The sequence below is a fragment of the Lutra lutra genome, chromosome 3 (assembly GCF_902655055.1).
Source record: "Lutra lutra chromosome 3, mLutLut1.2, whole genome shotgun sequence".
In the NCBI taxonomy this organism is placed as follows: Eukaryota; Metazoa; Chordata; class Mammalia; order Carnivora; family Mustelidae; genus Lutra; species Lutra lutra.
Genome location: NC_062280.1, coordinates 125,056,204 through 125,071,599, shown reverse-complemented (window position 1 = coordinate 125,071,599; position 15,396 = coordinate 125,056,204). Strand labels below are relative to the sequence as shown.

The 15,396-nt window shown below is 41.1% G+C and overlaps 1 protein-coding gene across 2 annotated transcripts in view; it reads right to left on the bottom strand.

Annotated features, from left to right (window-relative positions):
* Positions 1 to 9,874: 9,874 nt before the first annotated feature.
* The window catches only part of LOC125096225 (protein POLR1D-like), a 44,446-nt gene continuing 38,924 nt past the window's right edge, over positions 9,875 to 15,396 (bottom strand). For both annotated transcript variants that reach the window (XM_047723003.1, XM_047723002.1), the window contains exon 3: positions 9,875 to 10,805. In XM_047723003.1, the coding sequence (XP_047578959.1) occupies positions 10,538 to 10,805 (268 nt within the window). In that variant the 3' untranslated portion in view covers positions 9,875 to 10,537. The remainder of the gene's footprint in view (positions 10,806 to 15,396) is intronic.

The window sequence follows — 15,396 nt, the reverse complement described above, 5'->3', positions numbered from 1 at the left end:
AGTCTTCTGGATCTCAGCAAATGGCACCACCATTCACCCAACTGCTCATGTTATAATCCTAGAAATCATTCTTGATACTCCTTTCCCCCTCACCTCATACCTAATACATCAGAAAATCTAGTGCTCCCTCCAAATCACATTCAGTCCATATCCATTGTATTACAATGTCGAATATCACTTTCCTCTAACCTTTGACAATCTCCTAACTGGTTTCTCTGTTTCCCCTCTTTATCCTATTGTCCATTCTGTACTTGGCAGACAATGTAGACTTTTAATCTGTAAACAACATAATTTCACTCTCCTATTTAAACACTTCAATGGTTTCTGTACCCCAGTAGTGAAATACAAACTCCTTACAACTCTGACAAGGCTTGGTGTGATCCATTCGCTGTCTCCCCCTCTTACCTTACGACTGCTTCTCTCTTCCCCTTGCTCACTCCATCCACACTGTCCATCCTTCTGTTCCTCCAGCTTCCAAGCACTTTCCTGTCCTGGGGTCTTTGCCCTTGCGTTACTTCTGCCTGGAACCTTCTTCCTTCAGACCTTCAGATGCTGGCTCCTTCTGCACAATCACATCTTAACAAAAACACCACCTTTGGGGGCTCCTGGGTGGCTCAGGGTGGCTCCTGGGGCTCAGGGTGGCTCAGTCGGTTGAGCATCTGCTTTTGGCTCAAGTCATGAGGGTCATGGTCTTCAGGCTCCTTGCTCAGCAGGGAGACTGCTTCTCTCCCTCTCCCTCTGCTGCCTCTCCCCTCCCCCCACCTCGGCTGCTTGTGCTCTCTCTCTCTCTCAAATAAATAAATAAAATATATTTTTTAAAATGCCACAAAGGTTTTCCCTGATCCTTCTTTCTAAAATTAGCCCTTATACATCCTGATGCTTTATTACTTGGATTTACTGCGTTAAAAAAAAACTTATAATTATCTGACATAGTTTTGTTTATTTTTGTCTACTTATTTACAGACCATCTCTCTTTCCTAGAAAGTACATTTCATGAGGACACAGATTACATCTGTTTCGTTTACCATTCTGTCCCCAGCACCTGGAGTAATGACTGACGCAGAGCAGTTGCTCTTTGTTTGTTGAACAAGTGAATAAATGTATGCCATGAATTGATCAATAACCATTACACCTAAAAAATTAATGGAGGCGTTGTCTTCAAAGAGTATGGATAACTTTCTAGATTGTTTTCAGATTGACAGTTTGTTCCTTACTTCTGAGTAGAAGTCCATGGTATGGATATAACACACTATGTGTTTAACCATTCACTCATTGAAGGACATCTGGGTTCTTTCCTATTGTTGGCTATTATGAATAATGCCACTATAAATATTTTATGAGAATATATAGTCTTTATCTCTGTGGGACAAATGTCCAGAAGTGCAATCACTGGGTTGTATAGTAGTAGCATGTTTAGTGTTTTAAGAAACTGCTAAATTGGGGGGCCTGGGTGGTTCAGTTGGTTAAGTGGCTGACTCTTGATTTTTGGCTCAGGTCATGATCTCAGGGTCCTGGGATCAAGCATGTGTCAGCTCTGTGCTCAGTGGGGAGTCTGCTTGAGAATTCTCTCCCTGTCCCTCTGCCCCTTCTTCCACTCACACTCTCTCTCTAAATAAATAAATCTTTAAAAAACAAAAATAAAAACAAACAGAAATTGCCAAATTGTTTTCCAAAGTGGGATTTACGTTCCCACCAGCAATGTATTGGTTATCCTTCTATTTCATACCCTGACGGCATTCGGGGCTATTTTTAATTTTAACCATTCTGACAGGTGTACAGTGATATTTCATTGTGGCTTTAATTTGCATTTCCTGCATGGAATGATGTTGAACATTTTTTCATGTGCTTACTGGGCATCTGTCTGTCCCTTTCCTTGAAATGTCTGTTCATATCATTTGCCCATTTTCTAATTTGACTGTTTAGGCTTTTTCCACCTTTGAGTTTTGAGAATTCTTTATGTAATACGGATACTAATCTTTTTTTGGCTATGTGATTTGCAGATATTTTTTCCTAGTTATTAACTTGTGTTTTCAACCTTTAACACAGTCTTTTGTACCATAGAAGTTTTTGATTTTGATGAAGCCTAACTTACCAATTTTTCATTTAATGGATTGTGCTATCATATGATGTATTTGTATGTTAGGGCTAAAGTCTTAGGATTTTTAATTTTCCATTTGGTCTGTTTTTCATTTCTCTTTGCTTTTAACTACCTCCCTGTGGGTTATTTGAGCATTTTTTTAAAATGCCATTTTGGGGCTGCCTGGGTGGCTCAGTCAATTAAGCATCTGCCTTCGGCTGTTTTTCATTTCTCTTTGCTTTTTACTACCTCCCTGTGGGTTATTTGAGCATTTTTTAAAAATGCCATTTTGGGGCTGCCTGGGTGGCTCAGTCAATTAAGCATCTGCCTTCGGCTCAGGCCATGATCCCAGGGTTCTGGGATCAAGCCCCACATTGGACTTTCTGCTTAGTGAACAGCCTTTTTCCTCCTCTCTTTTTGCTGTTCCCCCTGCCTTTTCCTTCTCTCTCTCTCTCTCTCTTTCTCTCACTCTCTATCACATAAACAAAATCTTAAAAAAATAATAAAATGCCATTTTGATTTATATAGTATATCTTTTTTGCATAACCTTTTTAGTAGTTGCTCTGGGTCTTACATTATGTATACATAATTTACCAGTCTTCTGATATCATTATTTTACCAGTTCCAGTGAAGTGTCATAACCTTACCTCCTTTACATCCCTTCATTTTTCTCCATTTATAACATAATTATAGTTCTTTTCAGATACTGTGTCCTCTTTCTTTCTTCTGAGTGTATTGGACCCAGTTTGCTTAGGATGAATGTAGACATTTGCTTAGGATGAATGTAGAATATATTGTCTTCAGTTTTCCCCAAAGGAATGATGGTGGAGGGGGAGAAATAGTTTCCCCTCAATACACAAATGGTATGCTGCAGGGATAGAATCCATTTATAATATAATTGTTTTAAATATTTACTCCACTTGCCTTTAGAACCACATCAGGCAGTATTTAAATTTTTTCTTCAGTCATCACACATAATTTAGAAAACTCAAGAGGAGAGAGAAAATGTAATGTATTTACCACAATGTTTACTTGTTATGTTATTCCTTGTTCTTATGAAACATTTATGAAGAACTATTCCTTCTTTTAAAATTTCCTTTCTATTTTGAGAACTTAAGTTATTGTTTTAGGGTAGATCTGTTAGCAAGAGATCCTCTTAGTTTTTTAGTTTTTGTTTTTGTCCCCCCTCTGAGAATACTGTGATTTTCCCTTCATTCCTGAAGGATATTTTTGCTGGATATAAGATTCTGGGTTGACTGTTATATTTTTTTTCCCCAGCATCTGAAATAGGTGGAAATTCTTCTGGCTTCCACAGTTTCTGATAAGAAATCCACTGTCATTAATTGTTTTACCTTTATAGGGAAGGTGTTGTTTCTCTACAGTTGCTTCAAGGTTTTTTATTAGTCTTTAGATTTCAGAAGTTTGACTATCAAGTGTCTGGGTATGGATTTTTTTGTTTTCTTATTTTGGATTCATTCAGCTTCTTGGATCTGTAAGTTTATATCTTTTGCCCAGTTGGGGTGTTTTTGGCCATTATTTCTTCAAGTACTTTTTCACCTCTATCATCTTTCTCCTGTCTTTGTGAAATTCCATTAATTAATTAATTAATTCCTTGAGGCTCTGTTCATTTTCTTTAGTGTTTTCTCTTTGGTGTTTGGATTGGGTGATTTGTATTGTTTTATCTTCCAGTTAGTGGCCTCTTTCTTCTGGCTCCTCTAATCTGCTGTAGAATCCATCTCTTAAGTTTTCAACTTTTTTTGATTTAAATGTATTTTTCTATGTGGTTCTTTATTTATACCTTCTAGTTCTTTGTTGAGATGTTTTATATTTTCATTTGTTATGAGAGTGTTTAAAATGATTTGTTGAAGCATTTTTACAATGATTGCTTTAAAATCTGTAGGATGGTTCTAACACCTATGCTTATCTTGATGTTGGCATCTATTGATTGTCTTTTTCTTTCAGTTTGAGATCTTCCTGGTTCTTGGTATAATGAGGAATTTTTTTTATCAAGAACTAGACATTTCTGGTATTATGAGATTCTGGAATTTATTTAAATCTCATGGTTTAGCTCAGATTGGTAGTTTCCTGGGGGTGGTGATAGTAAAGCAAGGGACAGATGTACTTGGACAAGGGAGAAGGAGGAAGTGTTAGGGGTAAGATACGTTTATTAACTTGACTGTCGTAATGATTTTACAGATGTTTACATAAGTAAAACTTAAAAAGTTTTATACTTTAAGTATATGAAGCTTGTAATATGCCAATTATACCTCAATATAGCTATTTAAAAATGTTATCAGGGAACAAAAACTAAAATGAAATAGATACCAAAACTACTTCCTTTGATATTTCCTAGCTGAAAATTTTTCTAACAGGGAATTCTAAGGACTGAAATGCCAAGATTTTGCTTAAATATGATTTTTTTTTTTGCTTAAATATGATTTTTACTGCTTGTTAGAAAATTCTGCATGACAGTCAAGGTAATGAATATATCCATCACCTCTAACATTTCTGTATTCTGTCTTGTCCACATATATCTGTCCCTCACTTTACTGTCACTACTCCCAGGAAACCACTGATCTGCTTTCTGTCACCATAAGTGTTTACATTTTCTATAATTTTATATAAATGGAAGCAAGAACTATGTACTCTTTTTTTTTTGGTCTGACTTCTTTGACTTAGCACAATTTTTGAAATTCATTCATCCATGTGATTCATGTTCTAGTGTGAATCAATATTGACTTACTTTAATTGCTGAGTAGTATTCCATTGTGTAGGTCTATCATAATTTGATTATATGTTTATCTTTTGATCCACATTCGAGTTGTTTTTAGTTTTTAGCTAATGCAAACAGAGCTGCTAAGAACGTTCATGAGTAAGTCTTGGTATGGACAGATGACTTTATTTCTCCTGGGTAAAATACCTAAGAATGGAATGATTGGACCATATGGTAAGGGTATGTTTAACTTTTCAAGAACATGTCAAATTGTTTTACAGAGTGGTTGTACAATTTCATATTCCCATGATCAGTGTGTGGTTGCTGTAAGTGCTCCACATCTTCATTTATACTTAATATGGTCAATATTTTTAATTTTAGATTTTTTTAATGTATTAATATCTAATATTTCAGATCTGACCTGTTTGTTGGAAAGATTCTTTCTCCACTGAATTTGTTTTTAAATTCTTTTTTTTTTTAATTTTATTTATTCATTTATTAGAAACAGAGAGAGGGCACAGCAGGGGGAGCAGCAGGCAGAGGGAAAGGGAGAAGTAGGTTTCCCACTAAGCAAGGAGCCTGATGTGGGGCTCCATCCCAGGACCCTGGGATCATGACCTGAGCCAAAGGCAGAAACTTAACTGACTGAGCCACCAAGGCACCCCCCAGCAGAATTACTTAAAAAAAAACAAACCCCAAAACCCCAACCTCAGCTATTTTGAAAAAAAGAAAAAAATCATTTTAATTTGCATTTTTTTTTTTTTTACCTGTAAGTTGGACACTTTTCATGTGCTTATTGGATGTTTGTATTTTCTGGGAACATACCATCTACTCATAATTTTTTATCATGTTCTTAGTGCATTTCTAATAGTTTTACATTATCTGTTTATATATTACATATTTCCTTTTTGTGTTTATTTTTGAGATTCACACACATATTTTTAAGATTCACTAGATACACGCATATTTTTAGGACTCCTTGAAATGAAAATTTTGACTTTAAAAAAATTGAAAATGGGGGCGCCTGGGTGGCTCAGTGGGTTAAAGCCTCTGCCTTAGGCTCAGGTCATGATCTCAGGGTTCTGGGATCGAGCCCCGCATCGGACTCTCTGCTCAGCGGGGAGCCTGCTTCCTCCTCTCTCTCACTCTGCCTGCCTCTCTGCCTACTTGTGATCTCTGTCTGTCAAATAAATAAATAAAAATCTTTAAAAAAAAAATTGAAAATGAAAGTATCTGTTTTGTTTTGTCTTGATGACCAACCACCAGTTGCTTCCCAAATATGGAAAACTGGAATACCAGGAGGCAAAAAACATTTTTGAGAAGCAAGTATCATGCTACACGAATACTCTCTATCTTTAAATTTGGTGGATATGAACATGGCTTAGACGATTCTGAGGCCCGGAGTTCGATTGTTCCAATCTGGGCCCAGCATGTGCTTGTCACGTTGGCTTAGCTCTCATTAGAAAATTGTTAGAAATTTGTTAGAATGAGTGAGTGAGGGAATGGCTCATTCTTCATGTAGGATATAGGATTAAAAACCAGTCTTGCAGTTTTTCATTTGTAAATCAGCACCGAGCTTTGAAATACTACCCATCAGACTGACAGGGCTGTAACTTGGAGTAAATAGAGGCTTGTAACTGGGCAGCCTAGACTAGTTCGTCCTCAAGGAACTACACCCGGGGAAGTAATGAGAAAAAAGCATTTAGGAAGGATGCTGGACAACCATTGAGGATGCCTTATACATCTACCTGGTGGAGGAAAATGTCCCTCAGGCATTTCATAAGGATCTTATATGCAGAGTTCATGTTGCACATCGGGAATTCTCCTAAGTCATGAAAAGCAAAAGTGAAAGTTACAGGGCTAGATAGAGGGGAGAAGAGCTCAATTATTAATCATGCTCCCCAATCTGTTTACTATTGGCCTTTTTATGATAATGTCTGGGGCCTCCTGCTGGGATTTAGAGCACGATAACCCAGATCAAAATTACTTGTTTATAAAATTCCTCTGAATTCTGCTTACTATGTTGTGTTGGCAGTTTAATGGAGACTAACTCATTTGCTTCCGTCTTTACACGTCCGCGTGGTGTGAGTGCGTGCTTCTTGGCAGTCTTTTCAAGCCTGAGAAGGTGGGCAAACTAGTCGCCTCATTATGGAGCCGCAGGCGAGGCCAGGGCTTATTCCAAGACCTGCTGACACGCCTTTCCAAGGTGGTTGGTGGGAGGGCAGCACGGTCTCCGTGGGTCATAGGATATTAAGATATAAGGTACCAACAAGGCCTTGATGCTAAAATTTCTTAACTCCAAAATCTCATTCTTCTTGCAGATGGAAGGAAGGATAGGCTAAATATGAAGTAGCCTAAAATCTTTCCTTCACGTGGGGCTTAGTTTCCCTCCCGTATTCCATCAGCTGCCACTTAGGCATTTAACCAGAGAATTGTTCAGAGTTTTCCTCTTGGATTTTGCTGGCTGTTGAAGCTGGCCCACAGGGAATCCCTGGCCAGGCCCGCATTCCTTTGGGTGAGCCTTGTGCAGTCTTCTTGCAGGGAGTACATTGTAACCAATAAAATGAATTAGTTGAATGAGTTCTTTATGCTCTTAAGTTGGGAATCCTTGGCCCATTCTACACCAGGACATCTCAGTCGTGTGTTTTGAAGGAGCTGAATTTGGATCTGGATTGGCAGAAAGTTCTGGAAAGAATATAGGTTTGTAGATTCAGACAGTTGTGGCTTCAGACAGCATTCCTGTCACCTCCCAGCTCTGAGACCTTGGGCAAACTGTCCTATTTCCTTATTTATAAAATGGGCATAATAGCACCTTCTTCATAGGGTTGAGGTGACTGTATAGACACAAGTAAAAGCCCATCTTAAATGTTCTCACTACTCACAAAAAAAGGGCAACTGTGAGGTAATGTATTAGTTCACCTTATCGTAATCATTTCATGATACATACTTAGATCAAATCATCACATTTTACATCTTAAACTGACACAGGGTTATAGTTAACTATGTCTCAGTAAGGCTGGAGGAAAAAAGGCCTAAGACGTTTGGCCCACAGGTGATACACAATAAGCATTATTGTCCACACAGTTTCAATACAGCCGACCTATCCCTTCTGGTGAGAATACTTTCAAGTTTAACACTCCTTAAGGGGGTGTGAGGCTTCACTTCATCAGGAAATTACCTCATGTCATGTTTATTAAACAAGCACTGATTATGGACCAGATACTCTTTATGATCCAAAGACAATGACATGACCTTTAGCCGTGACAGAAATCCTGTAAATATAAAAATATGAGTGCCATGCTAAGTCCCATGGATAATCCATGAAGGAATGACAAATTCTACCAGGAAATCTGAGGCAAATCTGTACCACCTCACCCCACTGGGGCGGGGGGCCAGGGGAAGCACAGGCAAATTCAGAAATCAGACCTGAGGAAGTGTTCTTCAGTATTCAGCCTGCTCTAAGTAAAACCACCCACTCTGGCTCCTCACCGCCATGACGTGTGGGCCATTTGGAAAGACCAACACTGTCAGGTCACTGGCCACAGCCGAGACCATTGCTTTCGGTTCACGTTTCTCAGAGACCAGGCTTTCTGAAACGAGGTAAAACAGAAAATGAATTCTGCTAAGTTGCACTTGTGCTCAAGTCTTGCAGCTTCCTAATGGAAGCATGAGAAGCAGTTCCTAAGACTGAGGCCTAAGCACCTGGTACTTCCCTCTCTACTTACTGCTAAATTAGGGACTCAGTCCAAACAGCCTGGTTCCCAGGTGAGGAAGACGTCCCCCGGAGAAGCCACCAGTGAGGGCCCCGGATTCAACTTCTCCACCACCTGTGCTGGGCTGTGTGAGCTCCACAGACCCTCATGCTGGAGGGCAGACAGGACTGAGGCCGAGGAAGCTCTCGGCAGGGCCTGCACAGGAACGCGGACTCGGGAGGTGGCTGGTGAGTGTCAGAGATCAGGACCAAGAACCTCCAACAACGTGCACTGTCTGGATGGTGAAAGAACAGATCATTTGCTCCTGACATTTATAGACAGGAAACCACGGCTGCTCTTGATGAAAGTTTTAAAGATTCAAAGAGTTTTCAGAAGTGGAACAATTCCTTTTAAAGGCAAAGTGATTCTGCTGAACACTCGTCCTTGAACATGCTTAAATAAGAAAGGTTCAGCAGGAGTGGGAAGAGAGGTTTCCCTTAAGTATTAGGATGTACTCACTAAAATCATTTTCTTTTATAGAATAATGAACTTGGCAGTTTGCTCTAAACACGGAGAACAAAGACAATTGATACAATCCAACTTTATTTTACTTCATTATAACAAGACTTTTCAAAAACTCATGACTCTATGCTATTTCTAGTGTTTAAATACAAAACGTTCCAAATTTAGCACAAACAGCGTAAGCTAATGCATAAATGGATTTGGATGAAGTCCTATGAACCAAATTATTCCTTTTTGTATGTTTGAAAGCAAAGTGTGTTGCCATATTGTTGAAAAGTCATAGGATGAGGCCCTGGGGTCTTTGGTGGGGAGGCCGGTGGGTCAAGTGAGAAACCCTGGGGTTTGTCCCTCCTGAGCTTTTAGCTCTGAGCGGACTGAGGGTGTGGCCAGCGGCTTGATGGGCAAAGCCAGTCCTTGGTCTATTCTAGTTTCTCTCATAAACACCCCGAAGCTAACTTTTCGGATGTGCTCTTTTCTAACATTGAGAAAGGGCTTTTCTTGGCTGCCAGGAAGCAGGGAGCAGGCTGTGATGAGTGATTATCTGGAAGCAGCCAGGCATAAGCTTAGATGCTTTGGAAAAATGAGGCGGGGTTGGGGGGGCAGAGAGAAAGATTCTTCTTCCTTTTGTGGACTGGGGAAGGGTACTTGGTGACATTTTCCTGAGTCTGAAAGGAAGAATACAGGTTTGAAAGGTTTGGAATTGTACATTAAAACAGAGACACATCTATATTGGAAAAAAAAAAAAGGCGTAAACACACTTTTATTTCAAATTAAGGTTTCTGAAACTATACTAGTTGTATTATAGTCTGTAACTAAATAAGACATAGCACTAAAATAATTCAGTTAATTTTAACTTTTGAGGGTTTTTTAAAAAAGCACCACTTAAAACTTACATAGTCCCCCCAAAAATTAAATATAGAAAAGTCGTTCTGTAGGAGTGAGTTTGAGAATGCACAAGGAAACAACAGGGCCAATTTTTCAACCTCTGGTTATTGATATGGAACACTAAATTCAAAGCCAGTTTGAGAATTTCCTACATTGCTCACTTACAGGAAAACAAAACAAAGAGTTTCATGGTAAATTTCTAGCCCTTGGAGGGCTAACCTGTTTTCCTGACTGTGGGTTACTGGCCAGATGACTTCTGAATTTTAACTTCATCATCCAAAAAGATAACATATAGGATTTCCAAGGGTTTTATTTTTTTGAGGAAAACTAAGAAATGACCACAATTGTAACACATAAAAAAAAAAAAAAAGTCGGAACTAGTCGTAACGATGTCTGAAAACTTTTAGTCTTAGATTTATTTTGAAACCAACTTCCAAACAAGAGGGAATGATGGAGCTGAAACTTGCTCCCACACCTTCCGAGCAAGTCCCTTTGGACTCATTTCCTTGTCACCACAGCCAAGGACCGACTATGAAAGTCACTCCTGGGCGCTTGCTCAAGGCCTGTCCTCAAAGCCTCGCCCACACCTCCCCATCCCCCCAGTACCCCCCAGTCCCAGAGGAGATAGCGCTGGGGGCGGTGGCCGCCTCATCGCTTGGTGGAGCGCTTCTCATACTTCTCCTGGCCGCTGCGCTTCCTGTGCGGGGAGTGGCCGCCCGCGCTCCGGGCCTGGAAGCTGGGCTTGTAGGGGTGGCCTCTGTGCTGCTTCCGGTTCTCTTCTTTCTGGCTCTGGCTTTTGGAGGGTTCCTTGCTGCCCTCTTTTTGCTCAGGGTCTTGCTCTTTATGGGACGGCAGCGTGTTCTTGATTGTGTTAATCAGAAATCTCTTATTTGTACCAGCGAGAGGACACTTCATCCTGGGGAGGAAAAAGAGAGAACATTCTCAAACCGAATCACTTGCTCCAGAGCTGCACCCACCGGTCATGGGTTCCTGCCAAAGAATTCTGTGTCCACAGAATCAAGTTTCTGAATGCGTTCAGCTTTCCTTGCATGCCACCTAGTGTAAACTGTGAGTACAAGGGGGAAAAGGCAAGACACTTGGAATTCTCCAGTCCACCGAGCTGCCCCTCAGCTGAATACTTCGCCCCTCTCTTCCTTATTGGGACTGACTTTCCCACCACTATGCCTGTGCAGGTCTTGGCCACAACGTGAAAGAACAGGATCCCTTCTATTTTCTCCCTGAATAATAGATGCCTGATTTGACTATAATCTGCATTTCTGAGCTAAATTGATCGTGGCTTGTTTTTAATTACCAAAGAGTGACAGTGAAGTCCCTCTCTGAGGAACAAAAAAAGTATCTGTTGCCATATCTTGGATGCTGGGGCTCAGTAGAGCAGAAAAAAAATTATCCAAAGAATCTATGAAAATGCAATAATCACATTTTATCTTTAAAAGAATCTCACTTTCCATATCAGACTTATAGTTTGTGTTCTGTTGGGGGGGGCACTTCAAGGAGGCCCATGCTCTGGGTCAGTTTCTGGGTCAGTGTAGTATATATTTAAGCAGCTGGTGATTCAAGTTTACCCAAGAGACAGGATGTAACTAATTAAATTATTATTTTGCATGCTTACATATATACTACAGTATTATTTTTTCTTTTTCAAGTGCATAAAGCTTTCATTTGGGGGAAGAAAACCCCCCACACAGATGAGAACCTGCATATTTCTCTTGACCTTCAGCTGTCTGTTACACGATGGGCTATTTTAGGAGGATACTGACCCCCCCAAATCATGTCACTCAGAGTGGCTGGCATTAAGCAAAGATGAATGTAGGATTCTAGAATCTCCATTTTTGTGTCAAACTTGGGATAAAAAAGAGAATCCCACACACTACTTCAAAATCAACCCAGCAGCGCCCCCACCAGGGTGACCCTATCAGTGAAATGTGAGCAGATACTAGCTTCATGGCACTTACAGGGGTCAGACCAGCTCAAGCAATCAGAAATGGCATCGAACCTGGAAGTAAAATATGGAGAAAAAGAAGAGAAAATGTTTCCTGTAGCAAATAAGCAACTCTTGCGCCTCTAGGAACAGAGAAAATCACTGATTTGCACTTGATGTGCAAGCGTGCTTCGGGCTCAGGCCGGGAGAATTGAGGAGAGAAGCTAGAACAAGGAGAGAAAGGAATGGAGAGAGCAAGGGCAGTGGAGTGTAGTAGGAGCAGCGGGAACATTTAGAGGGGGTAGCGACCCTGGAGTTTTTGTTTTGTTTTTCTTTTAGTGCCGGAGTTTAGAAGCCACGGTGAATGAGATGAGGAGTGAAGAAGAAAGGTAGTGACAAAGCTGTGATGTTGTGAGGGCACAACACCATGGAAGTCCCGGAAGCCCTATGGGGCTTCACTTAGCTTCCAGAGAGAGCAACCACTAGACCTAGATTCAGAAGAGTACGGCACACTGATGTCACCAAAGAGCATAATAGGGCTGGCCGGTAGGACAGAAGTGCCCCTCTTTGCCAACTGTGGCCCCATGCTTAGCGCAGGAGCAGAAAGTGGACCACGTGTGTCTCTCGGCTCTGGGAGGCCGTGTCCAGCCAGTTCCACAAGCATTCTGCGATCTTTTTCCTGGAGTGGGCCAGCTCAGTGCTGGTGAAACTGGTCAGTCCTTCTCTGGATTAGACATATGAGGAAAGGCAAGTACTGCCAGATGGGATAATAATCAAAACAAAACCTTTGGTAACTCCTGGTGAATTCTGCTCTAGTTTGCTCTCTTCCAAGGGAGATCACCTTTCCCACCATCTGCTCGTGCTAGATGAACAAAGCTCTTCTGCTAGAGGCCGGGCGAGTTCCTGCTGAGAGTGGGGGAGTGGGGACCGCCCCGGAGACAGCAAGCAAAAGAGCTGTTCAGAGAATGAGAGGACTTTCTAGAATCAAGCCACAAGAAAAGTGCCCTTTACATCTCTTTTTTAACATTAGAGATGGGATTTTTAATGTTGGTTGTGCCTAAGAATCTATTCCAGGTGAGGAGTCAAGGGCAACTGGGAGAGAATTTGGTTTACCTGGCGGCGGTGGGGGCTGCTGAGAGTGACTGCTCCTGAACATGCCAGGACATGCTTTCAAAATGACAGTGAGTGCTTACTTATACTTGTAATAAGTAAGGCAGGGCAGTGAGGTAGAGAGGTGGCTACAAGCAGATATGGACGTACGAGTAGTTAATGAGTCCATATAGAGAAATTATGAAATCTGCAATGAAAGTATCACAGCGTAAGGAGTCTAACAGAGCTGCCAACATCTGTGGAAATCCGCTGGGAGGGAACTGCTCTAGCCTTTGGCTGGTAACTTATTTTGCTGAACCTCGCAGCTGGGTGTTCCACTGCTATAAACTCATACGACATGGTACTGGCCGAGCATACATGCTCTGAAGCCACACTATCTATCAGATTGAACCCTGAGCATGTTATATAGTCTCCCCATTGCCTCTTATCTGTTAAATGTGGGATCATAACAGTGACTATCTTCATGGAATGCTTGCCGACCAAATGAGTGAGTGCTTAGAATCATACTAATATATAACAAGCACTTGGTACACGTTAGCTCTGGTTTATATCCTGGCTCTCCTCATTAGCTGTGTGACCAAGGGCAAGTTACTTAACTCCCCTGTGCATCAGTTTTCCCCATTTTAAAACAAGGGTAATAGAAGTATCGGCCCAGTGGGAGGATTTATCGAGATAACGCTTAAAGCACTTAGCACAGGACCTGGCCCATGGTAAATCCTCAGTACATGTTACCAATGGGTTCTACAGTTTCTTATCCACCATTCCAAAACGTTAAAACCTTTGAAAATCAAGTTCTCTATATGATGCTGAAACTCGTTTGGCAGCAAAACCTGGCCTAACCTGACACTGGGCTGTTTATGTCTAGTCTTTATCGCAGTTAGCATAAGCGTATATGTGGGGGCAGAAATGATAATGTGTTGAACAAGAACCCCTGGGGGCATTCATAGTACATACTGGGTGTGCTGATGTATCTTTCTAAAATGTGAAATTATTTCAACTTAGAAATTGGAGGGATTCAAGGGTTTTCAACAAGGGATTGTGGACCATTATTATTATTATTATTATTCACTCTCTTCATGACAAAGAATATAGATAGCACATCAGTTAATACAGCAGGGACTTCTCCTTGAGAGCAACTCAAGATAACATACTAAAGTCTCAGACGACCTGAGAAAAGAAGCTAATCAAGAACAGAGCAGGCTAGCTGATGTTCCTCAATGAAAAAAATTAAAAACAAACAACCTGAGCCATCAGGAAAAAGTTAATGAGATTTTATAGAAATTTTCATAAAAATGGTTAAAATGAAAAAGTGTTAAAATGGTTAAAATTGTTAAAATGAAAAGGCTGGCTCAGTCGGTTAAGCTTCCGATTCTTGGTTTCAGCTCGGGTTCTGGTCTCATGACTGCTGGGATGGAGTCCAGTGGTGAGCTCGCACTCAGTGGGCTTCAGATATCCTCCCCATTTGCTCCCTCTCTTGCTCGCACACATGCGCACTCTCCCTCTTATAAATAAATCTTAAAAAAAAAAAAAGTTTTGGTGGGATGCCTGGGTGGCTCGGTCATTAAGCATCTGCCTTGAGCTCAGGTCATGATCTCATCGGGCTCCCCACTCAGACAGGAGCCTGCTGCTCCCTTTCCCACTGCCTGCTACTCCCCCTACTTGTGCTTTCTCTCTCTCTGTCAAATAAATAAATAAATTTGTTAAAAAAAAAAAAGTTTTGCATTTCCTCATACTGTGTAAGCCCTGTAGATGCTCTTCAAATAGAACACTGAGGGCTGGGGTATGTAGGTGATTTCCGAAGTCTGTCCCAGTTTTAAAATTCTCTGCTTGTATTCTGCCTGTTAACCCTTTAGAAAATTACTCTCCTCTCATTCATCCCATAAGAAAATTCATTTCTGGGCCACCTGGGTAGCTCAGTTGGTTGAGCACCTGACTCTTGATTTCAGCTGGGATCACGGTCTTGGGGTTATAAGATCGAGCCCTGCTTTGGGCTCTGCTTGGCGTGCAGTCTGCTTGGGATTCTTTCTCCCTCTTCCTTTACCTCCCCAGCAATAAATAAATATATAAATACATAAAATCTTAAAAAGAAAAAAAAAAAAGAAAACTCATTTCATCGATGTGTCTTGTTTCTCAGCTCTTTCTTGGTGCCATTTCCCCCCAGACTTGAGATGACATGATAAGCTCACGTTAGGTATGCACCACTCCAGAGCTTTTCATGTCTGCATGGAGGTAAAACCCGGGCCCTAGAGTGAGAGCACAGGCTGGGGCTGCTCAAGGTACCTGTGCTATATAACATCACTAGCTATGTCCCAAGACATGCTGCTGGGGTTGGGGACCCAAGAGGCCACCAGACGGAGCGGCTGCTTCCCTTCTGCAGCTCTGACCCACACAATGTCAGCTTCCTCACCCTGGCCAGCTGTTATTATTTTTGGTTTTAGAAAGGTATATTAGCTCATGT